This window comes from Kryptolebias marmoratus, linkage group LG20, assembly GCF_001649575.2.
Source record: "Kryptolebias marmoratus isolate JLee-2015 linkage group LG20, ASM164957v2, whole genome shotgun sequence".
In the NCBI taxonomy this organism is placed as follows: Eukaryota; Metazoa; Chordata; class Actinopteri; order Cyprinodontiformes; family Rivulidae; genus Kryptolebias; species Kryptolebias marmoratus.
Genome location: NC_051449.1, coordinates 2186693 through 2208728, shown reverse-complemented (window position 1 = coordinate 2208728; position 22036 = coordinate 2186693). Strand labels below are relative to the sequence as shown.

The 22036-nt window shown below is 40.2% G+C and overlaps 1 protein-coding gene across 7 annotated transcripts in view; it reads right to left on the bottom strand.

Annotated features, from left to right (window-relative positions):
* The window catches only part of LOC108243849 (partitioning defective 3 homolog), a 251070-nt gene that overhangs the window by 140937 nt on the left and 88097 nt on the right, over positions 1-22036 (bottom strand). For all 7 annotated transcript variants that reach the window (XM_017429549.3, XM_037973000.1, XM_017429551.3 and 4 more), the window contains exons 4-6: positions 17930-18117; positions 17606-17749; positions 1695-1786 (exon numbers count right to left, since the gene is read on the bottom strand). In XM_017429549.3, coding sequence (XP_017285038.1) covers positions 1695-1786; positions 17606-17749; positions 17930-18117 — 424 coding nt within the window. The remainder of the gene's footprint in view (positions 1-1694; positions 1787-17605; positions 17750-17929; positions 18118-22036) is intronic.

Below are 22036 nucleotides of genomic sequence, written 5' to 3'. Positions count from 1 at the left end.
AATGTAAACAACAACAAACAGATTGATCCCTGGCACTAATACTGCATTTAGCTTCCTTTGCTGATAGAAAACTACAATAAACAGTTCGTTAGATCAACACATTTTCCCTGAGTCTCATCTGAACAGTCCTGTTCTCTTCAGGAGCTTAATTGTTGCTTTAGGTGCAGATATTTGCAAAAAAAAAAGAAAAGCCCAATAAACCAACTGCCAACATGTTCACAGATATGAAGCTCTTTCTGATTTTATTTGGAAACCAGAAACTTAAAAACAGCGACAGGACGTTCTTAAAATGCATAAAAATAAACCCCGAACTCCATCTTCCTCCCAGACGGATGCAGCTGCAATAAAATTTCGAGCTGTGGAGGATTTTACAGGTTTTATGTGGGGGTAAATAATGCAGGTGACATCTTCTGACCCTTTAAAAGCAGAAAGCACGGTTACAGCCCCGTCCCGTTCCTCGGCTGTTTTCCTGGCTGTGAAACGTGCACGCACCGGCAGATTTTACAAGACGCCAGATCTAATCCACTCACAGCTTAGAAGCAATGACTGTGATTAGCTTGGGGGGAGAAAAGGGCCCCTTGTTGACAGCTAAGAGGCAGGAGAAGCTGGAGTTTCTGCAAAATGGCAGGAATAAACAAAACACGGTTGTTAATAACAGGAGCTGAACAGGTTAGTGCGTGGGAGAGCTCCGGCGGCGAGATGAGGATCATTTTGCTCCCACAAAGATAATTATGTAAATCAGAGAGCAGGTTTTTCAAATGAGATTTGCTACAAAACAAACCTGGACTGCAACACAGAACCTGCTGGATGGAGCTTTAACCAGATTATTGTGAGAAGAAAGCAAAAGGAGAAAAAAATCATTTCCTCTGGTGAAAATTTCAAAAGAGAAGCGAGCAACAAACAACTCGTATTTTATCCTGATTCTTTTTTGGTGTCAGAGAAATAATACCACAGCTGCACAGGAGTTCTTTTTTCCTTTTTTTTTGTTTTTTGTTTTTTGACTTCATCAAAAGCAAAAGCAGTTTCTGGTTGTTCAAACTAACCTTTGGAAAAGCTCGACCTCAGTGTGGATAACGTGGGAGTACAAAGAATACCAGAGACTTTCAGATTCTCTTCTTTAAATCACCTGCTGCCGTGAAAAGCAGGTGAGTGTGTGTGTTCATTAGTCTGTCTGTTAGCAAAATATGCAAGTCTGCAACAGATTAACTTTTGTAGACAGCCCGATTCAAAACGGCTGCAACAGCTAATCAATGAAAATCAACTAAAACTGGCTATAAGTTTATAATTTTACAGCTACAGTTTGGGTTGATAGTAGCTGAGATTCATCCGCAACATATACTGTGAGGGCTAACAGATCACGCTTTATTTTTTATTTAAAACTCGGGCATTTAAAGCAGCAGGCAGTTTGCATTTCTTCAAGGAATGCTAGTTTATGCAGGTTTTTGTGAACAAAGATTTATTTTCAGAATAAAAGCGGGAAAAAGGCGTGAAAACTTTGCCCAACTTAAAGTTATTTTGCAACAACTGAGGGGAGTGGAAGAAATTGACATCATTTAATGATTTTTAGGGGCCATTATTTATGTATTTTCTATGTTGTTTTGTTTTTCTATAAAAAAAATAAAGCTGGGTAAACTTTGCAATCAGCAGGGTGATCCTCAAACTGAGAGGCTGATTAATAAACTTGACTGACTTACTCTAAAGACTTGACAGGTGTGTGCTCCATGCAGGAGTCGGCTCGGCCAACGGGCTCGATCCTCCCGTTTTCTTCGTCTCTGGTCTCCTCCTCCTAAAACGAAACACAAGCAAAGGAGGGAGGTGACAAACAAGACCTCTGCTGCATGTTGTCCTGCTTCTCAGATTAAAAGAAAGAACCTCAAACAACAATAAAGACAGAAAAATAAACAATGCTGCTGGATTTCTGCAAAATGACCTCAGCTGAAGACAAGTTCTGCCAACACACGACCATCAGTTTTATTTTTAATAAAGTGATGAGTATGTGGTCAGAATGTCTCCTGTAAAGAACAGACAATGTTTTTGGTTGAGCAGTTGGTCAAATTTTGCGCTCCTGGTCTGACCTTGATTTGACCGTGAGACACATGATGAGCAGCGTCCAATCAGCTTGCACCTTTGATGCACAACACAGATCCTTGCTAATAGTTTTACAGACAGATTTGAAGGATCTGGAGTGTCGAACCACAGAGCCAAGGAGAACATTGCAGATGTCTTCTTTCAGCCAAACGACACCGGATAAGGTGATTAGGATGAACAGAGTTGAGTTTGGGCTGATGCTGCACTGTCTGATCCTAAAATAAATGTTCCTCAGATATATTCCTGACCTCTTAACTCAACTGATGCGAAGCTAAAAAGCTGAGATTCAAACCTGATGGAGCCAAGAGGAGCAGACCGGAGGAGGTCTTCCAAAGGTATAAAAGTACATGCCCTTCAAAAATCGTCTTTGTTCTCCTCACACTCTCTGTAAGTCTGAGCAGTGAAGCTGACACTCGTGACGTGTACACACAAACACACACACACACACACACAGGGCACAGAGCACAAAGCAGAAAAATGAGAAGCCGAGAAAGAAGGTCATTAAAATTTCAGGGCGACACCGGAGAGGAGAGACGAGCGAGCAGCGAGCAGCAGCGGCTCAGACCTCCCCGGCAACCGGCCTCATCAGTATGAAAATGAGCCTGCCGTTACCGTGGCTGCCGTACGGTTGCCATGACACTTTGGTTGCCTGGAGGACATGCCTCTGCAGGGCAGTGGATGACTGTGAGCATGTGTGTCCAACAGCACGGAAAGACTTTGGACCGGTTTATTAAAAGTGACCCGTCATCTCCAGTTGGGGCTGATAAATCTGACTCACACTGAGGTTTTCTGATCAGAAGATAACGAACGAGTCTTTGCAGGATTGTAGGATTTAATCTTCTCTGAGTCATTTGGGTTATTAACAGGAAATGATTCACAGCTGATTGTTTAGATGCTTATTGTAGTATTAAAAGATTCACATAAGAATATTTGCTTGGATGGCTGATATAAACTCCAAAGAGTATTTGAATTATGTTCACCTTTAAGTAACACTTTAAATAAATGTAAAAGATAATCAATGAGATTCAGCAGGTCTGAGATAAACACACAAACCCAAAACCCTTTTTTTTAAAAAAAGCCTTTAAAAACATTAAATTCTTAGCTGGTATGAATCAATTTTCTTTAAGATGCTGTTATGCCAAACAAAAACTTAAATGTTTACCATAATCCGGTCAAGTTTTGCATCTTAAAGACTTTTCTGAATCTAAACCAGAATGAATGAGCAGATTTACTCCTATGAGATGATGCAAAACAGTCAAAAACAGACAATGTGGTTTAAAGTGCTTTTTTTTGATTATGCAAATACAACTGCACACATAAAAAAACTAAATAAAAACAGCAGGAAGAGAAACAATAACAGCATGGACAAACCTCACATCTATTGCAAATTTATATTTATTTTTTGCATACTAAAGTTAAAACATCAGAGCAGTTGTGAAACATTATTCTGAGGACTAAAAGGGATATCAGCAAAAAAGAAAACAACAAATTTAGGAACTATTTACGTTGACTTGATTAGTTTGACAAATGAAGCAATAAACTTTAACCCCAGCTTCTTGCTCAAAAATTTAAGTGGAGATACTCAGAAAAGCTCAGCCTCAGTTTTCCAATCCAAACTTCACTCATTCCCATCTCAGATAGTTGGCATGGCGAGAAAAGGCAGATAGCTGCATTAATAATGCAGGGTTAATGGCCGGCAGGCAGACAGGCAGGTAGGTATGGGTACAAGCGGACGATGTGTTTTCCAGCCGAGTCATTGTTTGTTTCCTGGACGTGGAGAGGAAAAGGCAGGCGGGCAGTTTTCAGGGCCGGGGGCTCATTAAAGATTAATGGAAGAATCCATCGAGGGCTCGTCCTTCCTATCTCTCAGAGTAAATGAAGTGGTCTGCGCCTTCTGTGTATGTATGGCAGAGTGCGAGTGGAGTAATGCTGCGCTTTAATGAAGTGCTGTCTACTCCCCTTTCCTGCTACTTTGACCGCACCGTCACTTTCAGGCTGATGTAAATGCATAAGGCAGAGATGGAGACAAGAGGAGCCTGATTTCTGAAGGCTCAGCCTCAAATCCTGGACTTAAAAACTTCTGGGAATCACAAATCTTTGCTCTAATAGCATCGACTTCCTGTGTGGTGATAGGGAATATTGAAATTTGCAATAGAGGATTGAGGTAGGTCATTAAAGGGATAGCGTAGTTGTTTTTCAGTGGGTTTGTATGAAGTAATTCGGAGTGGACAAGAGAAATATAATCTCTACTTGTGGAACTTGATACTCTGATTGCAGCTTTTTGGACCAAACGTAAAGTTTTTAAGGAACGGCAGTTAGTCCAAACAATAAAAGACAAAAGCATGGACCAGTCTTAATTGATGTCTCTTAATTTAGCAGTGTTACAGAAATAAAAGACACATCAGGTTCAAAAGCAGACAGAAAATCCTTCACATTTTATCGGCCCAGAAACAATTACTGGAGTTTTTCTTGAACCAAAAAGGTGAAATCACAAGTCTGCAGGCCTGTTACTTTAATAGTTAATTAGTTTCTCTGGCTTTATACACAAATAGAGCTAGGTGTTGTCTGCAAAATAACATAATAAAACAACAACAAAAACACAAACTTGACAAGTCCAATTTCTTGCGTCTTGGTCACAACCTCCCTACTTCCAGCAAGATAGATTTCTGTCAGTGTGATGCTGCTACTTCATAAGTAAAAATCTCATTAACCGTACAGCCAAAAGACCTAATCATTAAATATCTTGTGGGGAAAATGTGTTTTGTCCTCCCATACAGTTACAGAGACTTAAGGGATTAATATCAAGGACCACTGAAGCTGCTTTGTTGGTCCAACTTTTTGATGCTTCACCATCTAAAAAGGACAAAGACCTCCATGAGTGACTGCCAGCATCATCTTCAGCTCAAACACTGCCTACAGAATAACCGTGGGTTCTGCACCGAGTGATACAATCATCTTAAAACACCATCTGGCATGACAAGGCAGTGCAAGTCTGGAATGTTTTCATTCATAGTTTGATGGTGAAACAAGCTTCAAAATGATATCAAAGCAGGGTTTTCCCTTTTTAAGCTTTAAAAATCACCTTGACGGTCATCTTATCAGGGATCTCCTTCTTATTTAGGACCTCCACCACCATCACCTGTGCCACATGTTGCATTTCTGTACCACACCTACCTGTGATGTCATTTCCAAAGACCAGATGCCAAAAAAGAAATTGCTTATTTTTTGCAGAAAGTCATGAAGGAAAAAATAAATAATTCACACCCAATTATTACCACAGACACACACAAATATCCATCATTGTTAACTAATGTCTGTGTCTTCTCCAGCAAAGCTTCATGTATCCACAACTGGATGAAACACTGAACCCAAGACAATAAATTAGACTCGACCTTTAACCTTTAACCTGAAAACCATCACACACCATCTGTGCAGGAGTCACCAGAGGAATTCAAACATGAAGGTTAAATAAAACTCCAGACAATCTTCATATTGACTTTTTTTTTAAGTTACACAGCTGTTGCATCCGTCTGCATTTTTTTTTGTTCTTTCCTGGGAAAAATATCCTCAAACTTAGGAAAATAAATCCATGATAGTATGGACACAAAGAAACTAATACCTACTTTGACATGGCAGACGAAATGGCAGAATAACAGCCACAACCACAGAGGATCACAAAGGTTATCCACAAAAAATCTCAGTGGAAACACATTTGGAAAGACCCACATTTTATGGTTCCTGTCTGACAACACTAAATTAGTACCACAGACACAGAATAAGCTGAGATAAAACACCACTGTAAAGAGAAAGAGGGGAAAAAAAGGACATAATAGCATGCGAGTCAGGGAGTGTTTGACCCTTTCAGAGAAAAGCAACAAAAAAAATGTGTTCAATTTCTTTGTAGGTGAGATGACTCTCACACTCAAATCACTGCTGGTGTGCACTTTGCTCATCTGACAGTAAAGAGCCATCTTCAGATTTCCACTCAAACTCTCACTGAAAGCACTCAGAAGGCTCAACGCTGGCCACCTGAATGGACTCGCTGTGTTGGGGGGATGTGGTGATCAAACATCAGAGCACAACCTCTGATGCCTTATTCATTAGATAAATCCTTGAGGTAAGACACGCCGAAGGCTGATGTAGGACGTCAGGCAGAAAAATCCATTTAAATGAACACAAACAATTTCACTTGCTAGCAATATAACCCCTCCTGGGTTTGGTGTTTTTTAAATTTTGGTGAGAAATAACATCCAAGGATCAAACAAACTTGGATCATTTCGATATTATGGTGCACAACAGACAAATCTGAGACGTTTGATGAATGCCGATGCGAGACCCGCTGCGAGACCACAATGCATCATTACAGAGAGCGCTCAAATCCCTGCACTAATTTAATTAGTTTCCTTTGAAGACACTTTGATAATGGGATCCAGATGGGCGGATGGGATCGTCAATAATTTGAGGATTCTCAGAGGCGAGGGGACGTTATCAGTGCTGTTACCCAAGGAGAGGTGGATGGTAAATGTGTATTCTGTTTGGGCTTAACGAAGAAAAAAAGCTACAGAGGAGACTTCATTATCCACATCTTTACTCTCCATCTCTTTTTCATGGCCTTTTCTCAACACACTGCTGCTTAATATTATTCATAGAGATTTAAATATCTTACATTTCTGCATATTTATATACTTTCATGTGTTTTATACTAGCCCTAAATGTTGTGCTACATCCTGTATCTCCTTGTGATTAGGCCCTGTTCACATGGAAATGGTGTTTTGTGAATATGTAAAGGTTTTATATTGTTTTAGCCTTGCATCCACATGGAAACAGCATATTTAGAGCCCCAACGTGGTGTTTTTGGAAACCAGATTCCAGAGTGAAAAAAGCAGCCCTTGTTTCTTTGTGTGGAGAGCCTAAACGCAACATTTTAGAAACAAGGACGTCATAGTCCCACCTGTAAACTAACCTACAGCACAAACTCCAGATCAGTGGTAGTTTAATGTGAAACACGTCTGCTCCATGACTTGTTTGTAGGCAAACCGCCTCTGCATACAGCTGAAAATCTTGGGTTTCACCAATTACTCCACAGATTTCAGCGTGTGCTGTTTCTGCTTTTAAGTAACTTCATGCAACTACAAGAAGAATCAGCAAACATCAGCGTGAAGAAAGCAAGATTTTAGCATGTCCTTAAATATTCAGAGAGTTGCTGCAGAAATCCACTCCTGGAACTCAGCTTATCAAAGCAGCTGGTAAAGGGGTATTACTAAGATAAAATATGCACCACAGGTTACTTTAAGATGGTCCATAATAGAGGCTTCATTGGGAATCAAAGCTGTTTCTAAACTAAATATTCTGCAGCTTGGTCAGTGTTGCCTGAAATGCCAAAATGTTTCTAAACTTAACGTTTCAATTGACTTGCTTTATAATACTGAGTGATATCCTCGAGATATTACCGAGCACAGTCTCCTGAGAGTTCAGGGGAGATTAAAAGAGTGATGGAACTAAAAAAAAAAAGGGAAAGCAGACGGACAAACTGACTCAAAGAGAGTGACAGAGAGGCAGATAGTGAGACAGGCAAAGACACACTGCACAAAGGAACAACAAGCCGTGACAAAGCTCTTTCAAAGGATAACAAATGGTGCTTGGAAAAGTTTCAACCTGAAGCCTGAAGGGATTCTAAGATTTTCAGACATTTTAGGTTTTTTTTGCTGTCAGAACAAAAATGCAGCAGGAAGCTGGAGATGCTCTGAGTGTATAAATCGTAGAAAAACGATCAGTCATCGATGTCTGAACCTGAAAATAATTTCATCATCTGTTTAACCATCTAATAACTGGTGTTTGGATGCTACGTGCTATGTGGTTTAAATGGTTTAAATAAGAAGAAAAAAAAGGTAACAGGGGCTGAGGGCACAAGAAAAGTTAGGATTACCATCAACCACAGCCATAAAGGAAGGCGATTAGGTACTGACCTGTGTCTGTTTTTGTTTGTCTGTCAGCAAAATATCTTCAATACCGCTGAACAGACTTTAATGAAATTCACAGAGAGTATTCAACTTTTGGAGTCAACCTGATTCAAGATGGCTGCCACAGCTAATCAGCCATAGTAGTGTGGTGGAGGCATTCCCAACAGATACTCTTAAAAGACCTTTTTAAAACTCAACTGCCTTTATGTTAAAGTTTTTAGGCTAAACTACTAAAGATGAATCCCACTTCAACTTGGATCAAATTCTACATGCATTTCATTAATATGACACTTTAGTGTTATTAATAAAATGCTTTATGAGAAATGCATCTATTTATAATATCCATAAAAGCATTTATTACATTTAATGAGCTGCTCAACATCTTGTGCCACTGACAGTAAAATAAGTTTTTAAAGCAATAAATTTAAGACTACACATACCCTTTATTATAAAAATATCCCCTTCACACAGACACCTTTCACTCCATTCCCTGGCTTCTCAAATGTACTGAATACTAATGGCCAAGAATCTGCAGTTGGTGCTTTCGTCAGATGTTTGGGAGCTGCTGTAGTCCTGGTGGTGCAGTCACACGCCCCAACCACGGCGTGACCGCGGTGGGCTGCAGCCGCTCACACAGCTTGTTGTGTGATGCACCATTTACCAAGATGGGGCTCCCAGAGGAGCTGCAGCTAGAGAACAAAACAAAAGGTAAAACTGGCTAAAGTGCCCCTCTGAGAGGAAGGCAGCTAAGGATAATAGTGACAAGAATCACACACACACAGAGTGAGGTAGAGTTGTCAGATTGAAGACCATTTTTCTGACTGACTCCAACAGTAATTCTGCTGCAGAGAAGAAGACCGAGTCTCTATAAACAAGTTGAGAAAAAAAACTCACTTGGTTTCTTTTTCTCTGACTTTTTCCTTCTTGCTTCAGCGTGATTCACTGCAGACCGAACAGCAATAAACCGGAATAACCATTAGCGTAAAAGTTAATGTAGGAAATTCAAGTTTATTGTCCACTAAATACTGTTTTAAAAATCTACCATTCTCATCTTGAATGGTCATTATTCTTTAAAAAAATACATTTAGTGTTTTTAAAATGTCTTCATGGGTTGATGTTTCAAATCTCTTACAGCAATAAATACAACTACAGTACAGCCATTTTCTTTACCCGTTCTACTGTGTAACAAAAAGTCTCTGCAGAAAGAAAAAACTGTTAATTAACCCGTCATTCCATAATCTTTGGTCTAATCAAGAAATATTAAAACACTCATAATGTCTTTATGTGTTTTTGAATCTGAACTAATTTGCAAATAGTCCCATTTTCACTGGGGGCACAGTTGATATTTTTCCAGACTCCTCAAAGGGAAAACTTGCATTAATGCTGCAGCAAAGTGACAACAATGGTAAATGGTAAATGGCTTGCACTTATATAGCGCTTTATCTAGTCCAAGGACCCCAAAGCACTTCATACTACAATCATTCACACATTCATCCACACATTCACACACTGGTGGTGGTAAGCTACATCGTAGCCACAGCTGCCCTGGGGCGGGCTGACAGAGGTGAGGCTGCCATCACACCGGCGCCACCGAGCCCTCTGACCACCACCAGTAGGCAAGGCGGGTGAAGTGTCTTGCCCAAGGACACAACGGCTGAGACAGTCGGAGCGGGGGCTCGAACCAGCAACCCTCCGATTACAGGACAAACCCCTACCTCCTGAGCCACTGCCGCCCCAACAATAAGAAATATAAATCCGTCTAGTAATATAGATAGCATACAAAAGAGCATTTTAGGCATAAACTATACAAAATATGTAAACCATGTCTGAAAGATATTAATAAAACACTTGTGATGTGTGATATTCTTGTTTAATAATGTGATGATGGTATCATGTGCAATAAAACCATGTTTTCCTCTTCTAACATCTTTTATCATCATCTGAACCATCTAAAACATCCAGTGAGATCCATTGGATTGACCAAATACAGATATTATTACATGTAGAAGATGAAATATGATTTATGGCAGTCCTTTGACATATTGAGAAAGCGCTCACTGACAGTAAATGTTCAATATATTGTGCAACCCTGATATAAAAAAAAACAATTGCTGGAAGCCTAAATATGCAAAACTGAGAGAGATGTACACCAACACAAATAACGAAGACAAAATCAGCTCTGTCCTTGTTCTGTCATATCCACGTCTCTCCTCTGATAACAGCTGCCACCTGCCGTTGTCATCCTTCCCGTCCGGCTTTGATCGTTTTATCGCCCGCTGATAAACCCTCTTGTTCATAAACCTGAGGAGCGCGCCAGCTTTACATATCTGAGATTTTTATCTTTGATTTGAGTTGCTGCTTTGCCGTGTGTGATTCTGAAACCTTCATGAGCCTCAACAGGTGGATTAAGTTTCTACAAAGACCTGCCATCTGTCCAACCTGAGCGGGCTTATTTTTGGAGTAATTAGATTTTGGGAGCAGGTGATGAACATTGAATTATACGGCTGTGTGCGTGTATGTGACGTCCTGACAGCAGGCGGCACACTGAGACCCCCCCTTGGGGAAACTGCACGCCCTCGAGAGGAGAAGAGCTGTCTTTCATCTACCTTTCCATCTCTCTGCTGCAGCTTTTTCATCATGTTCCTCCCAGCTGGAAGGAATGTGCGCTCCCACGGTTCTCTGTCATATTCAAACCAAGAGATCAAATGCAATAAGGAGAGAAGGAGCTCAGAGAGAGAAAAAAATGACAATGCATGGATATTAAACAGGCCCAAGTTTACTCTGAACTGCTGCAGGTCTGAAATAGAGAAGAAAAGGGAAAAAAGTGGCTGAAATATGTGTGTAATACATGACAATGGACAAAAAAATGTATGGACTCTGTCTTTGTTCTTGGACCTATGTCATACGTGGAAAAGCGTCAACTGTAACCTTGTTAATAATTAAAATAACATTTTAAATTAGTAGGTGAGAGGATTCAGAATAAAAAGGAATTATAAAATGGTTTATCTGACTGTCAGGACTAAAACTGCAGAAAGGTTTTAGTATCACCATCGAAACTAACCAACAGGCGCCACACTGACCTGTTGTAAGATTTCCCTCTAATCATCAATGAGAAGACCAATAAATTCATGGATCATGCCTCACCTTTTCATTGCTACTAAAACTTAGTCCTTCTGCTGAAATGTGTCTGCCTCGAGGCGTTTTACTAACGTTATGTTTTAGACTCGGCTTCCAGTTCCTTCAGCCCACAATTTTCCTTTCAGTTTACAGTTCTCAACCAGAGCTTCAGCAGGTTTATCAAGTAATCCTTTAAGGTACTCAAAATTAAAGAATGAAATAAAAGTATTCGGTTAAACCCATTCTGGCAGCGTTGGGCCTTTCTAATCAAACACCTCTTCTTTTCAGCAGAGATTTTCTGTTTATCCACGTTGGCTGAGGGTCGAAGTACGGTCATCCAAAGATGTTCGGGTCTGAACTCTTATTTAGTCACTGCAGGATTTCCTGTGTCTGTATGTATTCATCTGTAATGCTATAAGTCAGTCAATTTTACAGATATTTAGCTAAAATTTGGTGTAGTAGTAGCTGAGAGTTATAACGAATCGCACATTAACTACAGGAGTCAACCTTCCAAACCAAATGAACATCTGTGCATCTACCAACTGACTAACCTTTGAATACAACCCAATTCAAGATGGCCACCACTTAGAAAACACAAAACTAGCTATACCTCCTTCAATTTTACAAAACTGTGAGCTTAAGTTTGTTGTGATAGTAGCTGAGACTCATTCACAACAAGCGTTCGTTTCATATCTTGCTGTCATTTGTCAACATAAGACGATCTTTTTGAAAACACTGGCCGGTGATATGCATCCTTTCATCGAATGCTAGAACCAGAAACTGAAAGACACTGATTAGGTTTACATGTTATGAAAGAAACCAGAAACATATATTAAAAAAACGACCCTAACTCCACTGAGATGTTGCTAAATGAGTTCTGACAACAGAATATTAAAGGCAGGTCGTGAAAATCACGCTAGAGGTGAGACAAAAGAAGAAAACAGAACAGAAAACTGAAACAACGAGCAAATACATAATCATCTAATGTGTGTATGAAGCCCAGAAACAGAGCGGTCAGTAAGAAGAGGAGCTGTTAAAAGAGACACAATAATAAGGTTCACAATACAGATGGAAACGTGAGAAGAGAGTCAGACTAAAAGCTCATTATAACAAGGTGACTGCGGATTAACACTGAACTATTCAGACATCTGCAAACACAAACACACACCTACAGCGTTTTATCTGTGCATCCATTCACACCACACCAACATATAGCACAAACAGAAGGACACACACACACACACACACACACACACACACAAACCTGCCCGTCTTCAATCTCAGCTCCACAGCAGCACCTGCTGGTCATTTGTTCTGAACCCACACTGATCCTGCTGGCCCGGTTCATCTATCTAACATCAAAACATCACAAACACGAAGCCTCGCAGAAGAATACATGCATGCTGAAAGCCGGGGGAAAACAATTCCTGCACACAGACACGGATTGGCAGGAAACACGCTGGTTTCCATGTGCATTATGCATGCACATAAGAACACGCATTCAGGTGAGCGTCCACACAGTCTGAAGTGATTTATGGGAGTAAGGCTCAGGTCTGCATGATTTATCCTTCTAAAGCTCTGCTGTGCACCTGAGGGACTCAACCCTCAGCTCCATGCTGCACAGAGGCTTGTTAGTCGGAAAGCAGTGGAGGAGAGTCTGTCTCTGCTTACAGAGATTTGTTTTGGTGCACACACATGCTTGCAGTGGAACTTTGCTTTATTTGTGTGTCTGAGGCGTGCATGTGCAGGCATGACTTCTGCTTGGAGACGACACATCGGTTTGTCTCACCCCCGGCTGCTTGTTAAAGTTCACGTGTATGAAGTAACATGATACCTACATGAGCATTTCTGCACAGGTGAAGAAGCTGTGTGTTGGAAGAGTTTGTGTGCAGATGTGCGAAGCCATGAAACTAACTCTGTGCCTCAGCGGTCTAATTGCTGAGGACACAGCAGAATTACAAACTGCACTAACATCACACACTGAGTCACAAACTCCATACTGCAGCTAAAGAAAGTAGTTTCTGACCCGAGGTTGGTTCGAACCCACTGCAGCACAAAGATCACACACTGAGGCAGTTTAATAAGAGCTCCACTTTTAAGTTGCTAATTGGAAGGAAAAACATGTTACTCATAATAATACTCACTATACAACGTTCTAGTTCAGTCAGGATGATAAAATTGCCCTCAGATATTATCTTAATTTGCACTGATAGATAAAAGGGAAGCATTTATTCTGTGTTGCTAAGCAGATTTAGTTTTCTTTGTGCATCACACCTACAAATGTCTACTTTGTTGTATATAGTGCTTTTTTGCAGAGTTTTTCGACATTTTACACATTGATGCTTTTAAATCGGGGGAAAAAAAGGGTTGCCGCCATGATTGTTTTGTTTTATGTTTGTTAATTTGGGTTTTTGAATATTTCTAAGGCTCGATGTAAGAAACTGATCACATCTACTGGGTGCTAAAAGTACCAAAAAGCCTGGAGAGTCTAAAGGGACTGATTGAGTTTTAAGTGGACTTTTGATGAACCCCTTTTTGTACCAAGCCATTACAAAGTGCACAAACGCACTTACCCTACGTATGTATGTCCACAATCCTGCATGTCCCCTGCACAGGATCATGCTGCACTTCTTTCTACAATCAACAACACTGTATGCAATAATCCCAATTTGTAAAACACACAGAAGAACAAATATTTCTGGTAAATTAAGGTTAAACCATCTACTTTGGGAGATGCATATTGGCTCAGTCGTGGCTCACAGCATACAGACGTTCCATGTCCTCTAACTGCATCCATATATGTCCTCTTTGTCTCCAGCATCCTTCTGTCCCTCCTCTGGACATGTCCAAACCATTTCAGTCTCTAACTTTACCTTCCAGTCCTTCAACCTGTGCTGGACCTCTGATAATAATAACAGCTATCATTAAACTAAATGTTTTGTGGGTTTTTCCATTTCAAAAGTGTACTCCAGTGGATTAAATGTTGGGAAGCTGGATGGAAAGAGATCAGACGGCTTTCTGTACCCAAAAAGTACAGATACGAGGTGACCGAAGCTAAGAAGGTACAGCGTGGTGGACAGATGAATAATTTCAAGCACAAACATTAACAGATTATTTAAAATAATAAGAGCTTGTGCACTCAAAGCACACCACATGTCTGTTAACAAACACAGGAGGTTTTAAAAAGCAGCAGAGAGAAAATATAACAAATACAAGCCGACATGCTGTGACACATTTTTCCACAGAGACTGCTGACTACCAGCAGAGGTGAACACTGAAGGCTGACCCAGACAGCCTGCGATGTGTGTGTGTGTGTGTGTGTGTGTGTGTTCTTCTGTGGTGATTGTTGAGCTTCAGCTCACCGACACTCCAGGAGGCTGGGTGGCTTTTGCCTCTTCCTCCTAATTGGTTGATTTGCAATGCAGTCGAAGACTTCTCGGATTTTTGACACATCCTCACAGCTGACACGCGAAACACACACAGCTACGATCACACACACATATTTCCAGATGCATAAATGCCCCCATGGCTCTTTAACATAAACAAAAACACACACATACACACAGCAGGGCAGGCCTCCTTTCCCTTTCTCCAACTCGCTTTCATTAATACCCTCGACTGACAGCTCGCTGTTGCCATGGTGACCCCAACCTGTTGCCAGTGAGCGCTGGTAGCTCCAGGAGCTCGTGAACGCAGCTCCAAACAGATTTTTTTCTTCCCCTCCTGTATGTCAGCGAGCTGCCAGTTGTGCTGCAGGCGCGCACAATTACCCACTTCAGAGCCGAGAATGGATTCGCTCATTTCAATGCAATTTAATCGGGATCAATTCAGCAGCAAAGCTATGCCCCGTTCTGTGCACCAGCAGTAAAATGGGCCTTCTTTATTATACAACTCCCTATTCTAATTCTTTCCCTCATTTTTAATCAGTCTGTTCAATGTTATTTTATTCTGGGAAGATCAGATGAAACCAACTTGAGGAAATCGCTTTGTTTAATTCTTCTTTTCAAGCTGCTCTGTTCTAATTAAATCAGTGCATATTCTATTGTCTGCGTGCCATTCTTCTTTTCCTTACGTTTCTTTTTTTAAATTCCCAACAAAGGCTTCATCCACCGCTGGAGAAAAAAGGGGTTTCAAGGCTATTTAATCCACAGAGGAATTATTTTCAGTGTGAAAATAAACTATTAGAGGACATATAATATATCATTACTATTAACAAAATACAGCAGAATTACCCTTTTATTCAGTCAGTCCTTTTTCTGCATCTGTCAGCTGCTTTTAATTAGGAAATTAGATTTTCGGTTTGCTGTCTTTTCTGAGTTAATATATTTCCCACTCAAACCTATTTTTTGTTGTTAGTAATACTCTCCATATAACAGATCATTACATCCTTGGTGTTATGTTTTTGTTTCTTTGCAATGTATATTCTGTTGCCTTTTAACTGTGCTGCTGTTTTGATGTTTAATAACGGTTCTGCTGGGCTGAAATGGTCTGTAAATCTCGGGGCATGCATGTTGTGTTAAAGACATTTAGTGCACGCCGTGTTGTAGCCATTCGAGTGATTCTGTCTGTGCAGAGGGCGTAAAAGCACAAATTAAACCGTGACTTCAGTTCTTCTGCAGGACGCTGCAGGTAAAAACCAGGCTTTACAACCGGGTCCGTGGTGCTAAAGCATTGCTTGCTCTCCCTAACGAAGACAGTTTCAGCTCTATAAGTAATTGTGTTTAAGAGTTCCACGTGAACTTCCATACAGGCAGGAACATCTGATCATCCTTGGATGGAAAGGTCTAAAAAGGGACAATTCTATTACAATGAACAACAGGCCTGCTTTTCCTGGCTGTGTCTTTACTTCCAAGTTGATGAAATAATCCTTTATTTATATGGACAGACAAAGTTGTTCCTTTTCCACAGTTCTTTCATGTCTTTATTAAATAAAAACCAGACTTCTCATTATGCAGTGTTGTTGCAACATCCTTCTCGTAACAAAGCAGAGCCGGTTTCAGCGAGCAGGAAATTTAGGACTGGACCTTTCCTGAAGCTAAACCTGATGTCACACGTGGAACTTTCTCCCAAACTGTTCGAGTTATTTCTGAGCTCCCACACAAACACAGTCAACAAGCTGCCTCTCGCTTTCACACAGAGAAGATACATAAATAACCCTCCCAACACACACACAGACACACACAGACACACCAACAGGATGAAAAGATTCATATAACTGTTGGAGTCACTGTGAGGTCTGTCGGAGGTACGGGGAGGGGGTGGGAATGTGTCTGTCTGTGAATCTGTGTGAGATCAGGAGGCCAGATGGACTTCAGCAGGTCCTCAACGCTGACTGAGTTACATCATTTAACCTCATAAACTAAAACCTGTTAGACTGATGAGTAACATTACTCAGATCGTGAGAACCTTTACTACACTTGCTTTTAAAATAAATCAACAAGTCTGGATAAATACGAAGAATCTAAACGGTTTAAAAGCTTGTTATTCTGTGCTGGATCTAAAGAAAGATGGTCAGGTCGTAGACTAACACAACTCTGAAAACAGATCATAAGCAAACCCAAACTAACTGTACAGAAATGTTTAAAATGTTCTCATTCTAAATAGACTAAATTAATGAATAAATGACCTTAATGCTTTATGGTATCTGTCTGAGTTGCTGAAGAAGGCTCGCGCACGTCAAAATGACTACTCCATCAAAATAAACTCATTTTATTGGTTTTAAAAAAAAAAAAAAGCAACATCTGCAGCCCTTCTGTTGGAACATGAGGCCGGAGTAATCAACACCACGTTACCCGTCACGCCACAGATTATTACTAAAATCCAGGCGGGCACATCATCAGTACTGTGCAGCTTATGGTGGCGTGGTTTTTAAACAAAAAAATAACTTTATTGCAATATAATTCATTCAAACCCTGCAAACCGAGGCCTGCATGCAAGTCATGAGATCTTCTGTTCAGCTTTAAAGTGCATAACCCCAAAGGGAGTTTAAAGAAAAAGAAAAAATCTGAAACCCTGGAAGATTTTAAAAGTCCACTTAAAGAGGACTGTATGAACTGTATGATTCATATTTATTGTGTCAGCACTGTTTCTCCTTCTATAACTTATCAGTCATTGGGGGTTTGTGGGGAAAATTTCTCACTTTTTAACCTCCACAATAAGAGCTGTGGCCGTTGAAAGGACTGGGTCAGACTCAGGAGGGGATCCGGGTCACTTAAAGAACTTTAGGCTCATAAAAAATAAAAAAAATCGGGAGTAATGACAACTGTTAGGTGCTGGATGTGTATCATTTAAGTAGATAAAAGTAAACAAATTATAATGCCTGTGGTTGTAATTTATTTCCACTTTCAAAACAAATGACAGATTTTTGAAACAACGCCCATATATTAAGCCTTGGGAAAGTAAAATATGTTCTGAGTTTGGAGGCGTTTACGTCCACGTACCTGCTCCTGTCTCTCCAACCAGCGGTCCACCATGGGGTGATTGGCGCTGAGGGACGACCTGGCTGTCTCTCGCTGAAACTCCCTCTGATTGGTCCAGGTCCCTGTGTCCCGCGGCAGGCTGCGGTACGTGTCCAAACCTTTACTCTGCAGGGACATAAACCGCATTTTTTTTAGAAAATTAGCTCTTCTAATGCAGGTATGCCTGTGGGTTTACTTTTCTTTTTTATCAAACACACACAGTACCTAAAGCGACAGTGGTTTCCACCATTTAAAATCAAAATATAAATAAGTATTATGCTAACAAACGTTTCCCTGGGCCTTTACCTTCCTCTCCAGGCTGTTTGTGTCGGAGGAATGCCGAGCCTTCAGGAAGCCCGCCGTGGTGGACCACCGGGTCGGGTTCTTCCTGGACGGCGTTTCTTCCGCTTGGACGCGTGACTCAACGCCGCCAAACGGCCCGTTGATGGTGATAAGGGCAGGGTCGCTGCTGCGCCGGACGTGGAGGGGCATATCTGAGGAATCGAACACGAAAGCGTCAAACGAGACCTTCTGAACATTCATCAGCTAACAGCTTATAAAGAGAAACAAACAGAATAAAACCCGGTTCTTTAAGAGACTCGGACTCCTTTTGGACGAACACCCATCCCCGTTGGTGCAGGTGATAAGACTCCAGACAGAAATTTATTACATTTATAGATGATGGATGCAAATTTGCTGGAACAAATGATATTCCTCAAACAATGTGGAGTAATAAAGTGAATTAATCACCGAGATTCCATTATCATCCTATAGTGAATGAATCTGATTTATCACTGAAAGTCTAATCAGGCAGCTCCAGTTTCTCCTTCCTGGCAGAGCAGCAGACTGAGTGGGAACACCAGCAGCCTCCATTAAAACTCTTCACTGTTTAAAAGTTGCATTGTGTGGGCGGTGGGCCGAGGGGCCGAATAATTACCCCAACAAAAGGACAGCTCACCAAACAAATGTTATGACCGGTCAGATGAATTATAAAAAAGGAAAATGACTAAAATAAGCACTTAAAGAGTTCGGGAAGCTGAATGTCATGTTCTCATGTTCCTGCTCACACAGGAAACACCCATCTGTCCTTTGGGCCAGCAGATTTATGCCCATGTGTGTGTTAAAAGTGTGTTTGTCCTCGTCGGTTTATTTCCCTGTTCTCTGATAAAGCGGCGAGTCTGTCCATCGCCGTGTTTGTGTTGGAACTCCTCACTCAGGAGCTGAGAGAGCGTTTATGCAAACTGAAGTGGAACTTTGTGGGTTTGCGAACAATTATACGACCGTGCGGAAAGCTGTTCGGCGCTTGTGCGGACATGTGTTTGTGTTTGGACTCCTCTAAGCCTGCAGCTACAGTAACTGTTGATTTATAGGAGTGTGTGTGTGTACACACACATGTATTTGGCTAAGCGGGTCACCAGGAGCGTGGGACAAGAATCACTCTCAGCTGTGGAAAGAACTGGGGGGGTCAGGTCTTAAAATCTGTTTGTGTGTGTCTAACACAACTGTAAATATTTAAAAAGGGAAAGATACCACAATATATGAAATGGTTTTTAAGAAAATAACATGCATATAGTTAAACCAGACATAGATTTAGACATTTAGATGAATGTGATCTAATGCAGCAGAGAACAGGTTGTTTTATATCCATTTTATTATTGTTTGACTTGATTCTCAAGATTATTACATAACAATTAGGTTTAAAACTTTCTTATTTGGGGGTTAAATTAACAGGAAGCAAATCTGTTCGGTTGCAGAACATGTGCAGTTTTAGCTGCAGGGGATATATCAGGATACAGGAGTGCATCACTTTAACTGGACTGCAGTAACGAGCGCCGTATTAACACCGTGCACTGATCTGCGCTGTGGTGGGTGGTGAAATATTCGGAGGAAATGATCTTTTATCCCTGCCAGTGGAGGAAAAAACCTCCAGCTTTCTCTGTAATCACTCATCTCATTCCTGGCAACAAAGAACAGCTGCTGACATTAACCTTTAGATCACGAAACAATTATTTTAACTGCAGCACATCGGATTAGTAATGAGTCCTGGTTAAGGTGGTATGACCTGTGACCAAAGTTCACGTTTCTAAACATCCAGAACACAAGAAAGATTAGATGCAGGTGACCTTTAGCAGGAATTCAGCTGCAGTAAATGATCGTATTTAGGAGCGGAAAGCGAGAAGACCACAGGAGATGTCAAGTCTCTGATATTTATTTTGTGTTTTTCACAAAAATTAATTACTTTTTCATTGTGATATCTGAAAGCAGCACATATCCTCAGAGGTATTATCCTTTAATCAGCAGTTTACCAAAGCCAAGAAAATCACATCAAACTATTTAGGAATTTCTGAAGCGCTCTCCTGTGTAAGAAGCTTCTCAGAAAATGAGTCCAGTTCTTCTAGCTGCTTCTTCTGACACATAAATCTGTGACTGTAAGCTATTCTCATTAAGAGCTCGTGAAAAAATTAATCAAACCCCTTCTTCTCCATGTCAGCCTTTTTGCTTGAAACGTATTAAAATTCAGCTGATGAGATTCTGTGTTGTCAATTAGGCAGAGCTGGAATTTATTACCAAGACGGTTAAATTGGGTGAAACTGGCAGGTGTAATTATCCCAAAGATTTGCTTTTCTTTTAGGAACTTCGTGTTCGGCAGCTCATCCAAAATGTAATTAGAACTGGAGTGACCTCGCTCACACCCAGACCTCTCCTGGGGACCAAACCCTGCTTCCTGTCGGGGTCAGAGGTTAGGTTTGGGGCTAAGCTGAGAACTGAGTTTAGGTTAGGTTTAAGGTAAGGGTCAGAGTTAGGCTACAGAAATGAAAGGAAGTCAATACGACGTTCTAACAAGGATAAAAATCCAAACTTGTGTTCTGGTGAGACAAAAAAAAATTAATCGCTGCCGTTTGACCTCATTTCTGCAGGGCCATTTTTTTTTAAAAAAAATGTTAAAATCTAATAAGTTTTGTGTCCTAATGAAAAATACCAACTTCATTAAATGTTTTGTCCAATTTTTATTTTGCTCTGAATTATTTTGAAAAGAAAAAAAAAACATTCATATAAAAATTTCTTCAATGCTTGAAGTAAAAACAAGGTATTTAATAAAAAAACTGACCAGTTACATTTCAGTTTAGGAGTTAGTTAAGATGTAATGACTCACGAAAATGACTTGTAAGGTTTTACTAAAGTAAAGAGAAAGAAATCACACAAAGTTGATGATAACTTTATTTGTAAATATGCTTAAAGACGTAGAAAAGTACAATTACAGCTGCCTCCATTCATTGTTTTTTTTTATTATTATTTGGTTTTTTTTAAAACCAAACATTTTAACTAAAAGTGGCAGAAACATGAATCCTCTAATTTAGCTGGTTTATGTGTAAAAACTTTGCTAATAACCTTAACAAGGACATAGTTTTAATAACTATGATACTAACTGTATGTTATTTGTAACAGTTATTCTGAAAATATACCTTTCCAGGTCATTTTATTTTGATTTCTGGAGTTTATCTGAGGATATTCACTTGGTCTTTACACAAATACTGCTGTTGGAATAAAACTAAGAATCTGTAATGACTTTAGAGCTAAAATCTCTATCCTCTTTTGCACAAACGGTAAATATTGAATGCACACTGTTGCTCTCGTTTTCTGACAAACATGACAAAGTTTGTCATTTTAACACAAAATACACATTTAATGGGCACGGATGGAGCTTTAAAAGGAGCAGATAATTATATACACTGATTTGACCTACTTATTACCCACTTTATCTTTAATAATGTTGTGCAACTTTCCTGCTAATAAATCCAGCTTTTAGTTGTTGTGTTTATATTTGTGTGTAAATGAGTAGTTTGATGGGTTTTTTATCTCCAAAGGAGAACAAGTAGAACTTGTATTCCCAATCACACAAAAACATGCAGATATTAGCTGAATAGTTCAATGAAAATAATTTAATCTGTTCGTTTTGATCCGAGATAATCCGTCACCATAACATTTTTTAAACGTCTTCTTGGTCCTTTAGTGTGTATTGTAACTGAAACTTTAGATTAAGACAAGGTTAGTGGAAGTAAATCAAGTTATCTTGTATCAACACAAGTCTAAATTTTGATAATTCAGACCCTGCAGGATTTCACGATGTTGCGATCGCAACTATTAACGCAAAATCAAGCAAACCCCGCGAAATCGCAACTTTTTGCAACTTTGCCCAAAACACCGCAACTTTCCTGCAACTTTAACCCAATATTTATTGTTTCTAAAGTGATTCGCCACAGTTTCTGCAGTCTAGTCTCTTCTTTGTGGGTTTGTGTAGCGTGGAATACAAAATAACCCCAAATAACTCAGGAAGAAGACACATGACGTCACTTCCTGTTAACATCAGAATGCCGGGAGCGTGCAGGAGCAGCGACCGAAGCCAAAATGTGC